The sequence below is a fragment of the Equus przewalskii genome, chromosome 25 (genome assembly GCF_037783145.1).
Source record: "Equus przewalskii isolate Varuska chromosome 25, EquPr2, whole genome shotgun sequence".
In the NCBI taxonomy this organism is placed as follows: Eukaryota; Metazoa; Chordata; class Mammalia; order Perissodactyla; family Equidae; genus Equus; species Equus przewalskii.
In genome coordinates, this window is record NC_091855.1 from 37895778 (window position 1) to 37913420 (window position 17643).

Here is a 17643-nt window from a genome sequence, read left to right on the forward strand (position 1 = left end):
ATGTTCTGGAATTCTCTCCAAATCAGTTCACATCACTCTCCCCCATCCTTCTTCACAGCTGCATAGTACTCCATTGTGTGGCTGTACCAAGTTTATTCAGCCCCTCTCCTGTATCTGGGCATTTAGGTTGCCCCCATATTTTTGCATTTGCAAATGATGCTGCAGTGAATAAACTTGCAGGTGCATTTGTACAGAGCTGCAGGTTATGTTCAGGATAGAGTCTAAGGAGTGGGGTTGCCACATTGGCGAGTAAGTGCATAGGGAGTTTTGTTAGATGTTGCCCACTTTCCCCCAGCTAAGCTTTACCTTCATCCGTTGGAAATACCTGTTTGTTGTTGAAAGTCAACAATTTGAGTCCATCCCAAGTCAATTACAGATGAGGGCTGGAGCGGGAGGATGTATTTAAGGTGACACAGCTGACTGGGGGCCACGCTGAACCCCAGTCCAGCTCCCCAACTCCCAGGCTCCTTCCTGCTGCTCCTGGGAACTGGGGGTGAGGTCTGCTGGCAAGTGGGGTCCACGGCCATGTGGGGTGCATGGCCCAGCGGAAGCAGCAGGCAGGTGGGTGTGACGTTGCTGATGGGGGTGCAGGACGATGTCTCGTTTCCACTGCTCGGCCTAAGCAGCCTTGCCACAGAGCTGTCTGACGACTCTGCTCCTCGGGGAAGCCTAGGCTAACGTAATTAATTCTTCCCACAACTGAAAACCTTACTTGCATCTGAGCAAGGGAAATCCTGATTAATTTGCCCTAAAGGGTTAGTACAGGGAGCTGTTTCGTCCCCCTCCATCAGTGTTTAAACTTCCCTTTCTCCACACACAGTAAACAAAGCCTCTTTCTCATCAGACTTCAAGGTGGGAATGAGAACAAGCAACCCTCCCGAGGGCCCTGTCCCTTTTCATCTGGGTGCTCGCTCTTCTCGGTGACATGGACGAGCTGAGCCCAGGGCCATTGCCTGGGCTCTTCCCCAGGTAGGAGCAGAGCCGGGAGGTGAGGCTCAGGCTGTCCAGCTCTCTGAGTGCGACGCTTGTAGCTGTCGCCATTTGTGGACGGCGGACAAGAGAAAGAAGAAGCCGGGAGCTGGTGGAGCAGGAGAGCACTCTGTTCACCGCAGCCTCGGGGCTGCTGACCCCTCGCCCTGCCCCCCACGCAGTCCCCTCCCCGTACCCCTTCCCCCCACACTGATCAGCCCAGCCAGCCTGCCCACTCCAGCTGACCCTGCTTGGAGAGTCAGGGAAGATGGCACTCTCATTTGCCGCAGTTTCTCCTCACTGCCTGTCCCTTTATAGTGAGGTCCAGCTGGGTGGGCTGAGCTGGACCATCCGTGTCACCCATTCAGGTGACTTTGCCTCCCCTGACCTGGAAGCTGGGCCTCCCCAGGCTAGCTTGCACTCCTTCTTTTCATTCATTCATTCATTCACTCTCTCGCTCAGTGCCCTGAGCACCATTGGTGCTCCAGGCCAGGTGTAGAGGCTGGGGGACCTGAAATGAATCAGACTCAGACCCATCCCTCCCAAGAGCTCACAGTTTAGCAGGAAAGGACCCAGAGAAAGGACTGGTTATGGAATAGGGCAGGAGGTGTTCAGATGCAGTCTGCAGCAGGCCTTGACATAAGAAGGGGGCTCCGGAGATGCTGCCAAGCAAGCTTAGCCTGGAAGGATGAGCGGCAGTTGTCCAAGCCAAGAAGAGAGCATGAGCAAATGCACTGTGGTTAGAGAGCACAGAGAGCGGCATGCGAGGGCGGGCAGGAGGTAAGCAGTGTCAGGCAGTAGAATCAGCTGCTAGGTTCAATTTTGACCCAGTTTGGGATGAGTTCTGTGTTTTACTCATGGCTAGGTCCTTAGGCTCAATTTTAAATCTCAGTTCCTTTTTTCTAAAATGGGAATAACACTTTCGTCTGTGCCACTGCTACTGTATCCTAGTAGCCCAGAAAGGGGCCTGGCATATCGTAGGTGCTCGGTAAATATGTGTCGAATGGCTGGATGACAATACAGGGCTTGGCCTCTACCTTGTACTTGCTCATTAGCAGCTATGATGGCTGTCATCGTGTGTAGCTGGAGAAACAGTTACTGGCCACGTCATGTGCAAAGCCAGATCCAGCAACGTCTTGGCAATTAATGACAAACTGCACTCTACTTGTTAATCATATCATAGTCCTAATCAGAATTGTGAACCTTTGTTGAGCAGATTCAATACTTTACAGATGTCCCCTCTCTTCAATGGCTCCTTGGAACTCCTGGGAGTAAATTCCAGTCACCAGGGGTGTCCTGGCTGCCATCTCCCTTGAGTAGCCATTGAGTGCCCCCCCAGGCCATTCTGTGGCCGCCTGGGCTGGGCAGGGGCGCACGTGGAAGAGTCTGTCCTCTGGAGAACTCTTGCCCAGCCCCTGCCGAGAACCGCGCTTGGGTGCAGGGTGTCTGCCACTTGGGGAGAGCTCCCAGCTGACTCCCTGAGGACCTGGAAGGCAGGGAGCGAGGCCTCTCTGTGAGATGTCGGCAGAGCCGGAGGCCACCTGGTCCAAGTGTTTTATCTTGGAAAACAAGTTACCACCTTTTACTTAACTGCGGTCTGATTTTAGGAACTAAAATTTATTGTGACGTGTTTGGTGTGTATAAAAGAGTGTAAATAGTGTATATGTATGGTTGGGAAAATGCGTATGAAATGAACATCCGCATACCCATTGCATCTACTGAATAAATGTGAACAAATTCCGAAATCCTTTGGCATGGTTTGCAAGAGCCCCTGTTCTGGTCTCTTCTTCCCCTGTGGCCTTGGCTCCTACCACGTTCGCCGCGATGCCTCGTCGTCCAGACTTGCTGCGGCCGTCTGCACATTCAGTTTTCTCTGCACCTGTCAGTCTTCTAACTAGGTGCCCTTCCTCTGCCACCATCGCCGAGCTGGTCCTGCTGGGCTTTTACATCTCAGCTTAGACACCCCATCTTCCGGGGAGAATTCCCTGCGTGCCCTCCCAGCAGGTTGGGACTCCCCATTTTGTGCTCCCACAATGCCCCGGGCTCACGTCCCCATGGTGATCTGTTTGTGTCTTCCCCTCACTGGGCCAGGAGGACCTTGATGACCAAAGGCCTTGTCTTTTATTTGCGTGTGCCCACTGCTTAGTGTGGGGCTCGGCTCGACGTGGGCACTCAGGGGAATTCGATGGAAGCCTGGGCCTCATGGTCCCCAGGGGGTGCTGTGTTTAGGCAACCACGGCACTCTCTTCTCCTGGAAGAAGTTGAGGCTTCCTTGACGCTCCAGTGGCATCCACTCCATTTGTCACCTGCATTTCTGCGTTTCTAGGCAGGAGCTCGTCGTTGTGAATAGGATCGGAACAAACCTTCCTCATCCCAAAGTATAGAAGTGTTCTTGAGATGGAGAAACACTTGGAATTTCAGCTGAGGCTGACCCACTCCAGAGAAGCCCGTCAGCGAGCCATGGGGAGAATTTGGAGGAAAGTCTCTCCCCTCCTTGTCTTGAATGTGTGATACCTTTCAGCACATTGGGGAGCACAGATTTAGTTCCAAGACTGGCATTATTTCGAAAAACAGGAATGAAATGTTTCCAAAGCAGACCCCATGCAGCCTGAACACCTCTGCTATGTTATGGAAAGGCTGTCGCGACCTTTATCATTTGTCATTCTCATGGCAGCAACGCCCCCTTTCCAGCTCAAATTCTAGCCTCCCAAGCAGAGAGATGCTGACACACAGATGTCTCCTTGCTCAGTGGCATTGAACACTTTCTTCTTATCACTTGGGGGGTGAGGTTCTTCCAGGATTGTAGGAAAACAGAAGCCCTCGGAGTTTTATCGTTTTACTTACATACACATGTGCTTTGAACATGAAAACAGTAAAATAACACAATCAACCACATTACAGAAAATTTCTGAATAGTCTCCCCCAGGCATTTTTTCCTGTACCAGGGAGGTTTTAAAAATATTATTTGCAGGGCCAGCCCAGTGGCATAGTGGTTAAGTTTGGCACACTCCACTTCAGCAGTCTGGATTCCTGGGTTTGGATCCCCAGCAAAGACCTACACCACACATCCAGCCATGCTGTGGTGGGGTCCCACATGCAAAGTAGAGGAAGATCGGCACAGACGTTAGCTCAGGGCTAATCTTCTTCACAAAAAAAAAAAAAATTTTGTTCAATTCTAAGTGGGCCTGAATTTTAGTATTCTGTGGTTTTTTCCCTGTAGCATAGCATGAGCATCCTTCTTTATGCCTTTTAACTGCTGTGTGATGTTTCAGTGGGTCATGATCCTGTAGTATTTTCATTCCCTGTTTGCTGTTGACCACCAAGTGGTTGAAGGGACATCTCTGACTTTTAGTAAGTGGCCCTGAGAAATTGGTGTAGAGAAGGAGACTCTGCAAGCGAGCAGAGGGACAAACTGCCAGGACGCAGCATGGTCCCTAAGACTGGACATCTCTCAACCGTGTCTTTCTACTAGGCTGGTAGACCTAGATATCCTAGCTGGAATTTGGGGCACCTTGTAGAAAAGATGGACAAATGGGGGCAGGAGGAGAAGGCAAACAACAGGATGATGGCATCCGGAGAGTGGTAATCAAGCAGCTAGTAGTAACCTGAGACCTGGTCAAAAATTGGGAAGTGAGTCATTTAGACATCTGCGTGGAGGGCATACACAGCCAGTTTGTGGATTTTCTGAAGCTGGGAGGAGAGCGACTGTGTAGGAAGACGGAATCATCCAGGAACCAAGGTGATCTCAACAAGGTGGCACCGTGGGCGCAAGTCAGCCAGCTGAAACGTAATGAGATCCAAATGCACGGTCCTGTCGTGGGGTTCACACACTCCCTCCCTCTAACAGGGAGGAGGCGGGGCGGCTGTGCTGCATCGTGAATCCACAGCACAGTGTGGCCCGAAGCCGATGTGCTTATGAGCAGCATTGATGGGTGTGCTGCGTCCAAATGAGGGAGGGGCGGCCCTGCCCCATGGGGGCTGGGAAGACCTTTCCTGAGTAATGTTCTCCTTATGCGTGCTGTGATTTTAAGATGGGCCTTTCCAGGAGAGACATTATGATTGCGAGGGGCTGTGTGGACATGGGGCAATGAGAACGAGCCTCAATCATCATCATCGGCATCATCACCATCATGATTTAATCATAGGAGCTGCCAATCATTGAGCTAGGCAATTTACATCTGTTATCTTTAATGCTACAAGCTAAGTATTACCCCCCTCTTCACAGATGGGGAAACTGAGTCCAAAGGGGTGAAGCAGCTTGCCCAAGTCACACAGCTGCTAAACGAAGGAGCCATGATTGGATCCCAAATGTATGTGAGGCCAGAGTTGTTGTTTCTTCCCACTGAATATCAATTTTTCAAAACCTGAGCTGTTGCCTTGCAGAAGACGACAAGGCCTTGTTTTTGTTTAGTTCCTAGTAACGGAAGTAGTCCCAGTGGGTGCACGCTACAGGGAGAACATTCTGTTTCAAAGCCAAGAACTTTGCTGACCGAGCCTTCGGCAGGTAGAATGAGCTGTCCGGACAGGGAGTAAGTTCGAACCACGGGAGGTATTCCAGGGGCCCGATGTACACTTCGAGTTCTACCAGGGGATCAAAGCTCAGAGGGGGAAGCAGAGGAAATAAACATGAGTAGCCCTTCTGTGCCGGTAAACGTTCTTTGGTTGCAGGCAGCAGATATTGGTAAGAAATGGGTTCTGACTGCCTTAAGCAAAAACACTCTGTTTTTTGCAGAAAATGAGGTAGTTCATGGCATAGAAGGAAACGGTGAGCCCAGCTTTAAAAAGGGCAGAAGTGAGGCTGGCTCCAGGCATCCGGGTGGCAGCAGCTAATGGATCTCATTCAGGCTTTACAGTTGTCCCATCTTCTGACACCCTGGCTAAGACTGAGCTCCAGAGAGATTGTCGATGGGCTTAGCCTGATCCAGGCCCACCCCTTTGCCACCTTGATTGACAGCATCCATTAGAAAGATAATTTTCCAGAGGAAATCAAGACACTGATACCGAAAGAAGGACGCTGGGCAGGTCTGGTGGGCAGTAACCTCGGTGGCTGCTCGCCCTGACTGGCTGTGACTCCAGCAGCCACACTGAGCCCGGATTTCTGTTCCAGGGTCTCTCCAGCTGCCCTGCAGCCTCCACACCCAGGCCACACCCAACTCTGTATACTCCTGGGGCTTATTTTTCAAGATATACATTCCAATTAGTTAAACTATTAGAAACTCTCGAGTGTGTTTATCAGAAGCAGTCTAGCAGAGGACCCGTTTGCTGAGGACCATACTCAAAACCGAGCTGTCCATCACCTTGACACTCTAGGGGTCTGTGTCTTTCCAGAAAGGATGGCTGCCTCCTTGGTTCCAGGATGCAGGGGTGCTTTTGGCATTTAGCCTAGCTCTCAGTACCCTGAGTCTCTAGTACCTTAGTACTCTAGTACCCTAGGGTACTCTGGTACCCTAGTACTAGTCTCTAGTGTTGTGCTTCTTGTTGTTGTTTTTTATTAGTTACTACTTTGTTTTATTATCAGTATTGCTTTATTATTAATTAATTATTCAATTGTAATAATTATTAATCCATTAATTGATGTATTAATTATTGGATAGATAACAGAAGCCTGTTTAGAGAATGCCAGGTATAGAGAAGCAGCAGCCATATGCTCACAACTCAGCTTAAGAAATACTCCTGGTACTTCAGAGGTTCCCTGAGCACCGTCCCTAAGAACTCCATCCCCTTCCCTCTAACGTAGTAGTAATCACTGCCCTGGCTTTTGGGTTTGTTATTCTTTTGCGTTTCTTTGTAATTTTATCACACTCATAGCTCTAAACAACATAGTGTTAGTTTTCCCTGTTTCTGAACTTCATATAAGTGGACGCCTCCTCTCTGCAGCCTTGGCGGCATGCTTTCTCATGAGTCATGTTGGCGATTCATTCATGCCTGTTGCAGCATCTCGTTCCTTTTCACCGCTGTATAGAATTCCAGTGTATGAAGAAGTGACGGTAGATCCAGGCTACTGTGGATGGACATTTGTGTTGTTTCCAGCACGTCACTGATTCTGACCATGCAATCCATGAACGTTCTTGTCTGCGTGCCGTGGTGCCCAGGTGCAGGTGCATTCAGGGTGTGCCCAGAGGTGGGATGGCCGGTCACCAGGGGGTGAGTATATTCGGCTTTACAAAATGATGTCGTCTCATTTTCCAAAGTGGCAGTAACCAAGTGGTACCCCTGAAACTGATGTTGAAGAGTCGCTGTTCACAGCCTTTGTCAGTGTGTGGTGGTTTTGGAGAATTTTTTAGCTCTTGACAATCTGATGGCCGTTGGGTGGTAGCACATTGTGCTTCTCTGATTACTGAGGTTTAGTTCTTTGTAGTTATTTACTCTGAGAAGTGCCTGGACATGACTTTTGCCCAATTTTCTACTGGACGTTTATCATTATCTTACTGACTTGATACTAACATGATATGACACATATGGTATGTCTATCATACATACGATAGACACATACATACCTATACATATATATACCCAGTTTATGGCTTAACTCTTCACTTTTTCATGATATTTTTTGATAAACAGAAGTATTAAATTTATTAATATTTTCCCTTATAGTTGGAGATTTCTGTCTTATTAAGGTATCTTTCCCTACCCCGGGGTCATAAAGATATTCACTTATGTTATTTTATAAAAGTTCTTAACTCTTCTCTTTCACAGTTGTCATAATCCATCTGGAATTGATGAAATACTGGTTCAATTTCCTTCACTTTTCCATATGGATTCTCAGTTACTCCAGCACTGTTTGTCCCAAGGCCCGTTTTCCCCCAGAGATAGCAGTATCCGTGTGTGTGTGTAGCTCTGTTTCTCTTCTTTTGGCCTCTTTGTCTAAGGCTTAATTCCTAAAGCTGTATCACAATTCTTGATGTCTTATGAGGCAAGTCCCCCGACCTCATTCTTCTTTAGTAGATATCTTAGCTATTATTGTCCCTTTGCACTTTGATATACATTTCAGAATCAGGCTGTCAAGTGGCACCCAAACCGTGCAGAAATTTTGACTCTAACTACAGTAAGTCTGTGGATCGCTATAGGAAGAGCTGATGTTTTTAGGATATTGAATCTTGCACCCCAGGATCGGCACAGTCATGCACTGCGTGATGCCATTTTGGTCAATGATGGACCGCATATACGATGGTGGTCCCGTAAGATTAGTACCATACAGCCTAGGTGTGTAGCGGGCTGTACCATCTAGGTTTGTGTAAGTGCACGCTATGATGTCTGCACAATAATGAAGTTGCCTGATGATGCGTTCTCAGCGTCTCCGCATCGTTAAGTGGCACATGGCTGTATGTCTTCTTTTATGTCTGTTAGTAAAGTTTTCTAATCTTCTTTATAAAGATCTTACACATTTTCATTAGATTTATTTCTAGATACTTTATACTTCAGCTACTATTGCAAATGCTAACTTTTTAAAATAAACACCTTTATTGTTTTATTGTGTGTTTATAACAAACCGCAAAACTCACCTATTTAAGGTGTACAATTTAATAGTTCTAGTACATTCACAGAGCCATGCAACCATCACCAAAATCTAAGTTTAGAATGTTTTTATCACCCCAAAAGAAACGCCGTCCCCATTAACAGTCACCCCCCCACCCACCCAACTCCTGGCAGGAAGGAATGAGCGAATGATGAGTGAATGAATGAATTCATGCCCGTGCAGCAGGCTTGGAAGGCCTGGCCCAGCCTTTGCTTTCTGTGTTATTTCCCCTCTCATCTCCTTTACTGCTCTGGTCTCCAGGCTGATCGCCCGCCTCTTTCCTTCTCCTGCACCGTCCTTCACCCTTCACACCCTCCACCAAGAAGACAGTGTTCCACCCACTTCTTTCCTAGGAAGCCCTCGGTAGCTCCCTTGGGAATCCGGCTGCACTCCCAGCATGGTTTCCAGGGGGAAGTGCAGGCTGATGACTCCAGCACCTGAGAAACAGACTTTTGGGGTTCAACTCTTCTGTGAGTCGGAGGCGGGCTCCTCTGGGCCCTTCGTTCGTGCAGCGTCCTCAGAAAGTAAACATGGTCGACCTGATTCTTCCCCTCCACTTCCTCCTGAGTCAGAGTCCTCTTGGGTTAACTCAGGGAAGAGGCTAAGCTAAATTAAGCCCTGAAACCCGGCACCTCTGTGACAGGCGCTTGGTTTTGCCTGAGTGACTGCGGTGATGGGTCTTTGGTTTTAAGGGCAGCACTAATTGTGTCTCTTTAGACGGACCTTGGCAATCTATTCCCTGCCCTGCAAAGATGGGCGGATGCCAGATCCCTCGGCAGCACCCACCCCTTCGTCCAGCACACTTTTCCTAGGGACCTGGTCCCTGCCAGGCGCTGTGCCTGGAGGCGGAGATTCAACAGCTTGCCCCCAAGGCTGGAAGTCTAGCTATGGAGACTACCAGACACAAGAGACCTGTTAAAGAGATACCTGGTGTCTGTCCAGAGCAGAGAAGAGAGTGGGTGTCTATAGTACCTTCTCGTGCAAAGGCCGGGCCATGGGGTCACCAAAATAAAAGAAGGGATTGGTCTAGCACTCACAAACAAGCAAGCGGACACAACCGCTCTGAAAAACTGTTCAGCAATATCTGCTGAAGCCGAACACAGGCATACCCTATACCCCAGCAATTCCTCTCCTGGGTGTGTGCAGCCATTAGGAAATTGCACTCGTATAAATTTTTCATCAAAAGAAACTATTGCAAGCAAATATAGAACTCTAGTTAATACATGCATGCTGCAGTATTTAAGGGGAAGTGTAATAATATTTGCGGTTTACTTTGAAATGTGCCCAAAAAAGAAGATGGACGGATAGACCCATGGATAGATATCCAATAAAGTAAGTATAGTAACGTGTTGGTGAAATTTCGATGGTGAGGGTGTGGGTACTCACCATAAAGTTTTTTTCAACTTTGCTATATGTTGAAAAATTTCATGTAAATCATTGGGGAAAATGCATATGTATGTTTGCCAACAGACATGTACGAGAATGTTCAGAGCAGCATAATGGCCTCAAACTGGAAGCAACCCAAATGCCCATCAGCAGTAACATAGAGGCATAAATTGTGGGTCTGTTTCTATAAAGGGATACTATTCACAATGAGCGTGAATGAGCCACAGCTACACGCAGCAATGTGGGTGAATGTCTCCAACATAATTTTGGGGGAAACAGCTAGACTCGAAAGAGGACTTGCTGTATGATTCTAGTTAAATAAAATTCACAAATGGGCAAAACTAACCCGGGGTGTTAGAAGTCAGGATAGTGGTCTTCGGGGAGAGGAGAGAAAGGGGTAGTGAGAGGCATGGGGCACCATGGGGGCCTTTTGAGGGGCTGGAAGATTCTGTTTCTTGATCTTTGTGCTAGCTAAACAGAGGTGAGCATGTATCAAGCTGTACACTTCAAGTGTGCACTTTTCTGTGTGTGTATATACATCGTCAAAGGTTGAACTAGGGAAAAAAGAAACAAAACCAATCAGATCTACCTAGAAGCTCTATCTGGTGAGCTGTGGGGGTAGAGACCTGCTCTAAGCCTGTCTAGTGAACCAAATTTGTGAAGGAAATCAAGCTTCGCTCGAAGATACTCATTCGTTCCTTTGTGCACCCGTTCATGTTGCATTAATTCCCCCAGTCTTCAGCGATTGTCTGTCTCTCCTTCACACAGACAGCTATTTGCATGTACTGTTTTCGAAGTCTGGACTCGATCCACAGTGTCTGACCCAGCCCTTTCAGGGTTCCTGTGCCCACAGAGGGAGGCGTGCAGACACTTCACTCTGCAGCCACACTCCCCACCTTCCTGGATTCCTGTTTATGATCCTTCCTGGAGAGCTTCCTTGAGAAATCCTTTGACCGTGTGTAGTCAGAGTTCTCCAGAGAAACAGAACCAATAAGAGATAGATCGGTAGACAGGTAGATGGATAGATAGATGAGTAGATGGACAGATGGATAGATGGATGGATGGATGGATAGCTGGATAGATAGGTAGATAGATAGGTAGATAGATAGATAGATAGATAGATAGATAGGTAGATGGATGGATGGATAGATAGATAGAAGGGTGGGTGGGTGGATAGATGAATGGATGGATAGATAGGTAGGTAGGTACATAGATAGATAGATAGATGGATGGATGGACAGATGGCTGGATGGATAGATAGATAGGTAGGTAGGTACATAGATAGATAGGTAGGTAGGTAGGTAGGTAGGCAGATAGATAATAGATGGACAGACAAAGAGATTTATTATGAGAAATTGGCTCATGTCATCGTGGAGGCTGGCAAGTCTCAAGATCTGCAGGGTGAGTCAGCAACTAGCAGGCTCCAGAGAGCCGATGGTTTAGTTTCAGTATGGAGGCCAGCAGGCTCAAGACCCAGGAAGAGCTGATGTTTCAGTTTAAATCCGAGGGACAGGAGAAAGCTCATGTCCCAGCTCAAAGGACGTCAGGCCAGAGAAACTTCCCTTTACTCAGACCTTTTTCACTATTCAGGCCTTCCACTGATTAGACAAGGCCCACCCACATTAGGGAAGGGCCATCTGCCTTACTCAGTCTACCAATTCAGATGTTCATCTCATCCAGCAGCACCCTCATAGACACACCCGGGATCATGTTTGACCAAACGTCTGGGCACCTCATAACTCAATTAACCATCACAGCTCTGGTGCATGAAAAGCCTTCTGGCTCTAAAGTGCAACTCTCTACTGGAAGAAATGCGGCTGGGGGCCCTGGTCTGGCCCACAGCACATCCCGTCAAGTTGACAGGCTGCCGCCATCACCGCATATCGGTCATTTTTTGCATATGGTTTGGATTAGTAATCAGTGGAAAGCAAGGCTTCAGCTGCCCGCTGGGCCCCTGGATGGCCATGTGCATTGTCGTAGAGAATAAGAAATGATCTTGGTTATTGCAGAATGTATCATACATGCAAAAGAACTGCTGAAACAACCGCGTACTGCTTAAAGGATGAGGAGAAAAATGGGCACCCAGGTACCCCCCCCACCCCGCTTGACACATGCAAAATGAGCCGACGTTGAAGGCCTCTAGTGCCCCTCCCAGATGGCCTCCCTCTCTGCCCTCGCCTGGAGGGAGCCACTCTGCTGAATTCTGTGCTGATCACTCTCTTGCTTTTTATGAAAACCAAAGTATGTCTCTCCAGTGGACTCACCCTGGACCCACTGTGCACGTGCTTTGTCACTCCACGGTAAGTATTGGGGCTTCAACCACGGTGTCAGGTGGAGCCTCATTTCGTTCATTCCACTGTCATATGAAATTCCATCGTAAGGACGTGTCCATCTGCCCCACCTCGGGCACGTGTTCTGCTGGCTCCCAGTCCTCTGCTGCCACACGCGAAGCTCGTGGGAGCGTTCCTGCCCGCATCTCCAGGTGCCCGGGTGTGGGGATTTCTCTAGGATGTACAGCTCAGAGAGCAGGTGTCCAGCCCAGCTCTGGAACATGTGTCTCTTCACTTTTCTAGGTGATGCCAGGGAACTTTCCAGAATGATTACCAATTTATATCCTGCTAGAGGTTATGCGAGTTTCTCGTGCTGTTCCCCTCATCCCCTTGCCATCCTCTCTGGTCTCAGTAAATCGCCTTTCCCACACCCCGTCTGTCCGCCCCTGCGCACATCACAGCCGGCGCTCAGAACGGGGCAACGGCCACTCCCTCCCGCATGCTCCGGGCAAGCGCAGGGCAGCACGTTTCTTGGGTGTGACTCAGGACTTGAATGTGTGTAACATTCCCGCCGCGGGGGGAAAGCGCACATGTTTTAGTTGGATTGCTCTAAAGCAGCCTGCATTTCTGCTTCTAGGAAAAGGGATAAAACATGCTTAATAGAGTGAGTGGTGCCCAGGCCAGTGTCAGGACAGTCATGCTCTGCCATTTCCCCACGGCCAAGAGCCGTGTGTCCCATTGGATCCGTGGGTGGATTTTTTCTCCCACCTGATCTAGTCCCCAGGCAGGAAGTCACCTGGCCCTCCAGATCTCCCTGGCTGGGGAGACAGCACTTCCAAACAGTCATCTTCTGTGCTGTCTCTTTCTAATTACAGGTTAGCCTGGGGAGGAAGATAAAGACATTTGCAACCAAGATGGTAATCACGAGTGGAAATGACGAAGACAGAGGAGGCCAAGAAAAAGAGAGCAAAGAGGAGAGTGTCTTGGCGATGCTGGGCATCATCGGGACCATCCTGAACCTAATCGTGATCATATTTGTGTACATATACACCACTCTGTGAACGGCCCAGCGGGTCCGCAGAGGCCTCGGGATGGCCAAGACGGGAGTCCTGTGTGTCGACAGATCGGTAAGCAGACACTGTGTGAACAAGCGAGCTTGACCTACCCACGCTGCTCGATCAAAGGCACCTTTGAACTTTATCAAAGGTCACAAAAATCAACCGATCCTGCTACAAGGAGCCGACACTAAAGCACAATGAACCCAACAGAACTCATCCACGCAACGAGGAGCTCAGCGTCTTCGGCAGAGGGCCCGAGAGAACGCTCGGAAGACCAGCCTTGGCTGCCGTCGGAGAGCGCATGGGTGCAGACGTTCAAGATGCCTGGTCGCTGACGACATCACGTATTCAAAGAGAGGAACAGGGCAGACTCCGCTCGTCGATGTGTCTCCCAGGACGCGCGTTTCATCTTGACTCGATGAGCTGTCCAGGACGAGAAACCGCAGGGGCAGTCCTTTGACAGACATCCCATTCATCAAAAGTGTCTAACTATTTGATACCGGGGAGATAACTTATTTTTCTTTTTTCATTGGCTTGACATGTGTATCTGTTCATATCAAGGTTTATAAATATATATTTTTAATAAATGTGCTCTATTTTTTAGCATGAACCAAATATTTGGAGAGGCGCTCCCAGATACATAGAGCTTCCTTGCTTTCACTGCTCTGCCCTCTAGACTGCCGATGTTCTGTTGTGTCGTCATTCTAATCCTGTTTCTCTCATCTTTAGCCTTTGGCCTTCTCTCCCCCTCTCTTTGGTCTGGAGGACATTTTTCCATAATACCAGCCATGCTCTTGGTTGGTGCATGTTTTAAGATTGTCCGTCGAGCGGCTTTTTGTTGTAATATCGGAGATATAAAACGATCGTGGGCATGTGGACCTTAGATGCACCGTACCCTTACTGAGATTTATGCATGAACAAGGTCTGAGTGACAGATCAGCTTTAAAATAATCTAAAAAGGACTGTCATTGAGGAGGAGCGCAGCTAAGTTTGCAGATCCGCTACGGGATGGAATATTCCGCTTCTTCTCCGCAGCATATTACTTCATTCTTGTGACCATTTGGCGATCAGATTTTGATTTTAATGGCCTTGTATGGGGGGGAAGCTCAGCGCTAGATGCATAATTCCTTCCTGAGCGAGCCGCCTGGGCTCCCTGGGGGGGTGTAAATGACACGGACTCCCCACTGTTTGAGCTCACCTGGGCGTTTCAAGCTGCAAGGACACCCCCGTGACGGGTGACTTTTCAGGGGCACTGGAAGGGGACGGGGTGATGGCCCTAAGGGATCGCTGCACTTCCTAAAGTTCCTGGTTTACACCCACATGCAGCTGCTTCCTCCCGGGCTGGGATGGTGGAATAAATCTGAGTTTGCCCTGTTCTCCTGGCTTCCGGAGACAGGCCTTTGCTGGCTGCAGCAGCAAGGCCTTAAAAAGAGGGTCAGAATTCCTTCTGCCAGCACCAGCCTTGCCTGTGGGCAACAGAAGCAGTGACCTGCCTGGTTGGATTCGAATGATGTCCAGGAGGTCTCTGCCCCTTGATCTCTCCCTCCTCATGTTGTGGTGTCTGAAATTTCACCATTAGAGAGTCATTTCATGGGCTCTTCTATGGTTTCCAGCCTCTTTTATAAAGCAAATGCCCCTGAGCACCTGGCTCTGACATTGATTCATCAGATGCGTTCTCTTCCCCACCCAAAGGAAGGAGGTTGGTGTCCATTTAGGGCATCCTGTGTGCCAGGCGCTGTGCCACACACTGTATTCCTAAAGTCATTAAATTCTTGCAGTAACCTTGTGGGATAGGGATTCTGTTCCCCACGTTGTAGAAGAAGAAAGTAGGACTCAGTGAGATCAGGAATCTTCCCTGGGATCACGTGGTGAGTCGGGACTCTAACCCCTCATCTGCCTGATTTCCTCGCCCATTGAGGGCCTGGAGGCTGCTGGGAAGAGAAGGGGTGACTTCACAGGAAACGGTCCTGGGGGTCAGGACAGAAACCCAATGGCTTTGCTGAGGGCCAGCTCAGTATCCCTCCCTCTGCACCCCCATAATAATAAGCACCCCCTGGGAACTCCTTGACCGCTGGCAGAATAGCATACAGATAAGGACCAGGGACGAGAGGAGGCGGTTAGAGAGAAAATGGAATGTCGGGGGAGGCAGCTGTCTCACAGGCTCTGTGTGGTTCTAGAAAGACTGTATGAAAATTCTGAACAGTAAACAGAGTAAACAATAAAGGTGCAATGAAAAACACTATTGTTGTCCTTTTTTTTTAACCCCAACATTGCAGTATTTAAAATTTTCAGTGTCATTCCTTTGCCTATCCGTATGGCCGAGGGGTTAATCGGCGAGCTCTGCTTTGGCAGCCCGGGTTCGCGGGTTGGGATCCCAGGTACAGACCTCTATCACGCATCAGCCATGCTGTGGCAGGCGTCCCACGCATAACGTGGAGAAAGATGGGCGCAGGTGTTAGCTCAGGGCCAATCTTCCTCAACAACAAAAATCATCAAACTGAGTGTGATTCTGTTAAACCCAAACCATTTTGTTTAGACTGTAGAAGCCCCAGTGATTTTTCAAGTATACTAATTTGAAATTTATCGAAGGGAAAAACGGCCTTTCCAACCCTTGAACGGCTCCCCGATGGTTCTTCTAGATTGTCCTAATCCACAGCCTGGAAATCAAGCTGCCCATTCAGTGACTGCCACCCAGAGCGGCAGCCCTCTGTCCCGTGACTCTGAGACGCCTTGTCTTATTTCCCTCCTAATTTAGCAGCACCCAAGCACGCACACTGGGCAACTCACGGCTTCCCCCAGGATCTGAAGGCGTCTTGTGGGGATGTGGAGGGGAGAGGCTGCCGGTGGCCCTGGGTCTTCAGAGTCTCAGTGTACTGAGCCGAGCCCGGCCAACAGCAGCAATAACCGAAACAATGCCAGGCCTCTATACTTTACCCAGCATGTCCCACCCTTCCTACAGACCCTCACAACGACCCCAGGAGATGTGTGTGCTTATCCCCATTTTGCAAGATGAAGGAAAAGGCTCATTGACTTTCCCAAGGTCGCACAGCCTGAAACCAGCAGAATCAGACCTTCTGGCTCCACATGCACGTGCCGTCAGCATCTTGCGGGGCCCAGGCTATGGGTTTGAGCTCCGCTGGCGCCATCTGGCTAGTTCTGTCTCGCAGCACACAGCTTCCTACCAACCCTGCCTCTCCCTGATCACAGTACAGGTGGCCCGAGAGCATGGCTGAATGGATGCCTTCACCTCTACCCTGGGAAAAAACTCAGAGAGCCTGGGTCCTGGCAGGGGAGGGCCAGGCATGCATGGCAGTGTGGCCTGGAGGTCGGGAGCTGCAAGGTGCTTGCTGATGGTGAGAAATTGGCTGGGCCTGGATCCCATTTCTGCCTCTTATGATTTGGGTGACCATGGGCTGTTCACACCAGCTCTGTCAGCCTCTCTTTTCCCCCCTGTAAATGGGGGGTAATAATAGCCCCCAAACCCCATCAGGTAGGTATTTCTACCTCATTGAACTGACGCAGAAAGTGCAACCTGGCAAGCTGAGTGGTGTTAACAGAGGCCCCAGGACCGTGAAGTCATTGGTGAGGAGTCAGACCTGGGTTCCAGGCAGGCTGCCTTCCCCTTTGCAGCCAAAGAGTGACATTTAAGCTCCCATATAGAGCCCCGGGGGCCTGAGGTTCCATGGCGGGGGAGAATGCCTCAAAGACTTTCGAGTGCAGTGTGAGGGACCCGGACCCTGTGATGGGAGAGGAGGGGCTTCGGGTCTCACGGATTCTGCAAGATTGGGGAGGGGCAGGGCAGAGTGACCCTCTCCCTAAGATTTTTTTCTTTTTTTAACCCATAAGCAAACTGAGGCCCAGACGGGATCAAGTCCCAGAGTCACACAGCTCGGGTGTGCTGACGTCTCAAGGGAAGCCTGGGAAAAGAAGGTTTATGGAGATTTTTTTATTTTAAAGGTTTTTGGTTATTGGGAGCTGGCCCACAAGCCTTTCTCATTGCCTATTTCTGTGATTTCTAAGCAAAGCAAATGACTTCTCAGAGAATCCTGAGCTCTGCCCCTGTGTTATCCTCAGGAAGGTGGCAGCCTACCCCCAGAGCGCAGCTTTGCACAGAAGCAGAGAGAGGCCTTTTTACGCCCACAGCAAAAGGGGACCGATTGGCACAGCCACTCAGGCCTATTCTTTTATTCTGACTTATCTTTTCATAAATCACACATGCCTTGTCACAGTTGAAAAGAATTACAATTTTTCAAAATTCAGTACAACTAAAGAAAAATCTCCGAATATCATCACAAGCTGCAACCACTGTTAACATTTAGTGTATAAATTATGGACCAGGTGCCCTGCCTATCTGTTTGCTCAGACCATTCTCCTTCAAATTGTAAAATTCTGTTGCCTTCAGACAGAGCATATTCTTTATAGATCATAGTCCCCACGTCCC

The 17643-nt window shown here is 49.1% G+C and overlaps 1 protein-coding gene across 3 annotated transcripts in view; it reads left to right on the forward strand.

Annotated features, from left to right (window-relative positions):
- The window catches only part of TUNAR (transmembrane neural differentiation associated intracellular calcium regulator), a 46775-nt gene extending 31334 nt beyond the window's left edge, over positions 1-15441 (forward strand). For 2 of the 3 annotated variants that reach the window (XM_070592865.1, XM_070592867.1), the window contains one exon: positions 13020-15441. In XM_070592865.1, coding sequence (XP_070448966.1) covers positions 13020-13205 — 186 coding nt within the window. In that variant the 3' untranslated portion in view covers positions 13206-15441. Of the gene's footprint in view, positions 1-11880; positions 12175-13019 lie in introns of those variants that run through there. The other variant, XM_070592866.1, reaches the window with a different exon arrangement.
- The last annotated feature ends 2202 nt before the right edge of the window (positions 15442-17643 follow it).